At 42.7% G+C, this 5,311-nt stretch overlaps 1 protein-coding gene across 1 annotated transcript; it reads right to left on the bottom strand.

The window, feature by feature from the left end:
• Nucleotides 1-1,980: 1,980 nt before the first annotated feature.
• Nucleotides 1,981-3,401, bottom strand: LOC116525845 (intraflagellar transport protein 46 homolog). The gene is given in 3 exon segments (XM_032242021.1): nucleotides 1,981-2,243; nucleotides 2,337-2,819; nucleotides 2,821-3,401. Coding segments are annotated over 3 exon segments (1,221 nt in total). The 5' UTR covers nucleotides 3,316-3,401; the 3' UTR covers nucleotides 1,981-2,000.
• Between the last annotated feature and the right edge of the window lie 1,910 nt (nucleotides 3,402-5,311).

Here is a 5,311-nt window from a genome sequence, read left to right on the forward strand (position 1 = left end):
TAGAGTGCAGTGGCATGATCTCAGCTCATGGCAACCTCTGCCTCCTGGGTTCAAGTGATTCTCCTGCCTCAGCCTCCCAAACAGCGGGGTCTACAGGTGTGCGCCACCACGCTGCCTGGCTAATTTTTGTATTTTTAGTAGAGACGGGGTTTCACCATGTTAGTCAGGATGGTCTCAATCTCTTGACCTCATGATTCACCTTCTTCAGCCTCCCAAAGGGCTGGGATTCCAGGCATGAGCCACCATACCCGGCCCAGGTATTTCTTTATAGAAATGCAAGAATTGACTAATACAGTGCAAGAGAAACAAATATTAAAAGCTCTGCATGAAATAAGCAGTATAAATAGAATAGTCATGAACAGATATCACTGAAATCTGCTCTCCTGTTTGCTACAAACTCACTTTTTATGAGAAAGCTAGTTATATATTTCACTTACCAGGCCTCGGTTGTCCTGTGTTTTCCTGAGAGCTGCAACGCTGCCTCTATAATTGTTTTCTTCCTGTGCACTGGTCTTCTCTATGCAGACAAATTGTGTTTGAAAAGTTGGTAAATTAGTTGCTTAGAACTGAAAGGCATACTAAAATAGAAATGTTACTATAAATGCTGTTTAGATTCCCTGACCAGCCACTAAATGCTTCAAAGAAAAAAAAAATAGAAAAGGGGAGGAAGAGCAAGCATGTCCTAAGTTATTGGCATTATTTGTTCTAGTAAGTATGCATGTGTAAATGTGCAAATATACATAGACAGTTACATACGTGTGTATATGTATTCCACACACGTGCACATTACATATATTCTTATTGAGATGAGATCCTGTAATTAAAAATTATTGAATGTGTGTGAAAAATGCCATTTTAAAGTTCTGGTTTTTGTGGTTTGTATGGTTGATAGCATTTCTGGTTTTTCTCCTGGCTGAGGAAGTTGAAATTTATCATTGAGGAAATATGCATCTTTGTTTTTGGAAAAGACACTTTAAAGACTTTTTTGAATATCCCATGGTAAGGAAATATTTTTATTCAGAAGAGAAAGATAGAAGCAATATGGAGTTCAACTTTTCTCGTAATTACAGTAACTCTGCCAACTGTTTCTTTTAATAATTTTTTTTTCAGTAGGATTAAGGAAATGGAAGTTAGTCGCCTATGAGAATAGACAAGCTCAGGAATACCTTTTCTCTCAATGTTCAGGTGAACATTTTGGTGGTGACTAGGAGATTAGGAGAGAAGCTGTCTAAGGGTTGGCCCCCTTTGATCAACATCATCAAAATCACTTAAGAACTTGTTAGAATGGTGGAATATCAAGCTTTATTCCAAGAATCAGCATTTTCACAAAATGTCAAAGGACATGTATGCTTAGTAATATTTAGAAGGAACTGACACAAAGCATTTTCTATATAGTAGAGACTGGCCTGTGGAGTTCAACAATAGTCACATCTAGAATCCATTCTTTTTTTTTTTTTTTTTTTTTTTGGAGGATTGGGGTTTCATTTTATTTCACAAAACTTGTTTGCCTAAACTACTCTTCATTTAATGCCCGTTACTAAGCAAAGTTCCTTGTCTCTGTCTTATGCTCAGTCAACCTCTTCTCTTTCATATTAAAGAGCAGAGTAATCTGACAATATGATAAAACATTTGATTTATGAAATCTTCACCCACCAACTTTTAAGAATGGAAGAAAACAATTCATCCCTCTCCCAAAAATGACCCTTTTAAGCTTTCCTCCCAACCTGAGCTCCATGGGATCTCAGAAATTCCAATTCTTCTAACTCAAATCCCCACGGTAGTGCAGCTGCATTAACTCCCAGGGGAGAGCAGTCTGAGGCAGGCGGGTTCATTAAACGAATGTGTGCAGTGCCCTCTGGCAGAGAGGGCAGCAGGATGTGCACTGCCCTTTAGCCAAGCTGTAGCATAGGCAAGGACATCAGGTCACTGACAACGATTTGTTCATCTCAGCTGGGGTGGAGGGGCCAGCTCAGCCTTGAAACAGCAGCTTGGGAGGTGTCTCAGCTGAAGATTAATGTCTCCACATCTCCAGCTTGGGAGGTAGAGCTGGATGAAGGAGTGAATCCTTTCTTGCCTTCAGCGAGAACTTTAAAATGCTGTGAGCTCTTGAATTCTGAGTACAGGGAAAAGAGCAGGTGGAGGGACTGGATCCGACTCTTGTAGACAGGGATGTCTAGAATGGCACAGATCATGTCAGTGTACTCTGCCAGGCTGTAGTCAGTCCATGCTGTTGGCAGGCTTATGTGTAATACCAGCACTGTGGGAGGTTGAGGTGGGCAGATTGCCTGAGCCCAGGAGTTTGAGACCAGCCTGGGCAACATGGTGAAATTCCATCTCTTGCTCAGAAGTTCTTCATACTCCAGGGACCATTCCTGCATCAGCATGACAATGTTGGGCATGGGTCTGGTGTAGTGCACAGTCGCAGGGGGCTTAGAACGGTGTAACTCAGAGATACTGTCAAACCATGTGTCAATGGCTTTGGGATTCTTTTCTGAATCTTCCAGGCTCTTTACTTTCATGTGTTTTGTGATGTTGTGCTGCTTAGAATTCTCTGTTAACCAGAGTGAGAGCACCGTAGGGTCTGACTGCTTTGTAGAAGGTTTATCCAATACCAACAGGCCAAGGTTGTCAGGCTGTCCATCAGGACGTGGGACCTTTAAGACTGCCTCAATATCCCCAACAGCTGGGATAAAATCAGGAATGAAAGTCTTCAGTTTGTGGTCCAGGTCAATCAACTGAGGTGTGTACCTACTGATGTCCTGGAAGAGTTCCTTGATCTCAGCAGAAACTGGCAAATGCTCATAATCTGCAGGGTTATGGAACCATTTCCAGAGGGGCTCCATGCTCTTCATCATCATCATCAGAATCAGAATCAGTTTCAGATGAATACTCATCATCATCATTATCATCATCATTTTCACTAAAGCCCCATTGAGGTGTCAGCTGTGAGGTTTTCTTCTTCTCCTTTCTATGCTTCTTGCTCTCTCTGTACCATCCCACCCTCTCAAGTCCATAAGAAGGGGTCTGGTGGCATTTGGAACCTGGAGGGGCAGGTGGAACAGGGTCCATGTCTTTGCTTCTGTCTCCTGGAAGCTGTGGCATGCTCTCTCTTAGGACCTTGTTATTTTTTTCTTCATACTCATCACTGCTGTTATCAACCATAGCCTTGTTAGGAAGATGGGCAGAACAAGGAAGTCCTTGGCATCTTGGGGTTGGAGTATAAATATTTGCAACCTCTTCGGAGTCATTAACCGCTGGACGCTCATCATATGTCTGGTTTTCAACAACCTTGGTCTGTAGCCCCTCTGAATCCATCTCCTCTATAATGGAAAGAACCCCAGCCTAGGGCTGGGGTATCACTCCAGTGTCAAGGCCAGGCCACTTTAGGGATTCCACGCAGAGCAACCGTGACATTTCTATTCTTAAAAGGAGAAGTACGTAAGAAGTAAAGGATGGCTGGTCCCAAGTCAGCCCAAAATTCAACAGAGAAAACAATGTTAAGTCTTAAGGCTGGAGATTCATCTCCTTCGACTCTGTTCCTTTGGTGCCGGGCACACTGGGTTGGCAGTTGTATCCTCAAGGTCTCAAGCAGCCCCTCCCCTATGGCTTTGATGGGTTCAGTCCATTGAATAGCTCTCAAAAGTTGGAGTCTCATACCTGCAGCCTTCCCAGGCTGGAGTTGCACACTGCTGGTCCTACTTCTGGAGTCTCAAGAGCTGCTCCATTCCTATGACCCTCCAGGCTTTGTCCTAGTGGAGGTTTTTCTGTGGTGGCACTGCTCCTGCAACAAGTCCCTGCCTGAGTCTCTGGGCTGTCCCATACATACTTTTGAAGATTAGTCTGAGGTTTCCATGGCCCCACAGCTTGTGCACTCCAAATGTCTGCAAGGTCAGCACCATGTGGATGCCAATGACATGTATGTCACCAAGGGTTATCACTTTTACCCTCCAGAGCTGTGGCAGGAGCCACATCTGGGCCTGTTTGAGCAATAGCTAGGGCAGCTGAGGAGCACTGTGCTGGAATGTGGGGAGCAGAGCCACAAAGAAGCCCTGGACAGTGAATGCTGAGGTCTAGTGAGCACTTCTCTGACAATCTTGCTCTTAGGGTCTTAGGTTGCCTTGAAGACCTCTGAAATTCCTTTAGGTTTATTTTCTCATAGTCTTCATGAATAGAGTCTGGCTTCATTCTATTCATATTAATCCTTTTAGTAAAATGTCTCTTGGCAACACCCTTAATATTCTTTCCTGAGCACACTTTTTAAGTTTTTTCATGGGCAAGCTGACTGTTTTCCAAATATTTCTATTTTGTATTCCTTTTAAACTCTATCTCTAAATCATTTGTGTTTTATATCTTTTTACTGTAAGTGCCCAAAAGAATCCATGTTGTACCTTGAATGCTTTGCTGCTTAGATATTTCTAATGCGAGGTATCCTGGTTCATTGCTCTTAAGTTCTGCCTTCTACAAAGTCGTAGGACTTGAAAACACTTCCACCAAGTTATTTTCAAGCGTGTAACAAAAATGGCCTTTATTCTCTTTTCCAATATCTTCTTCCTCATTTCCATCTGAGGCCTCATCAGAATGGCCTTTACCATCTATATTTCTACCAATATTTGATCATGAACACTTCAGTATTCTCTAAGAAGGTTTGGGCTCTCTCTCTCTCTTTCCTTCTGAGCCCTCACCAGAATTTCCCTTAATACCTCATTCATAGTAATACAGAGTTTTTCAAATTCTTACAGCTTCAACCCATTAGCTAGTTCCAAATCTACTTCCATATTTCTAGGTATTTGTTATAGCAAGAGCCCCAATTTTTGGTGCCAATTATTTGTATTTGTCTGTTTTATGCTGCTGTAACAGAATACCAAAGAATGGTAATTTATAAAGAATAGAAATGTATATCTCATAGTTCTTGAGGAAGTCAAAAGCTGAGGAGCCCACATCTGGAGACACCTTCATGCTGTGTCAATTTATGGCAGAAGGTGGAAGGGCAAGAAAGCGTGTGTGTGTGTGTGTGTGTGTGTGTGTCTGTGTGTGTGAGAGAGAGAGAGAGAGAGAGAGAGAGAGAGAGAGAGACCGACCCACCTGAACTCATCTTTTTATCAGGAACCTACTCCCATGATAACTAACCCACTCCTGTAATAAAGGTATTAATCCACTCATGAGGGCAGAGCCCTAATTATCTCTTTTATTTTTTCCTGAGATGGAGTTTTGCAATTGTTGCCCAGGCTAGAGTACAATGGTGTTATCTTGGCTCACTGCAACTTCCATCTCCTGGATTCAAGCAATTCTCCTGCCTCAGCCTCCCGAGTAG

The sequence above is a fragment of the Sapajus apella genome, unplaced genomic scaffold (genome assembly GCF_009761245.1).
Source record: "Sapajus apella isolate SASKATOON/1434 unplaced genomic scaffold, GSC_monkey_1.0 scaffold48, whole genome shotgun sequence".
Taxonomy (NCBI): domain Eukaryota; kingdom Metazoa; phylum Chordata; class Mammalia; order Primates; family Cebidae; genus Sapajus; species Sapajus apella.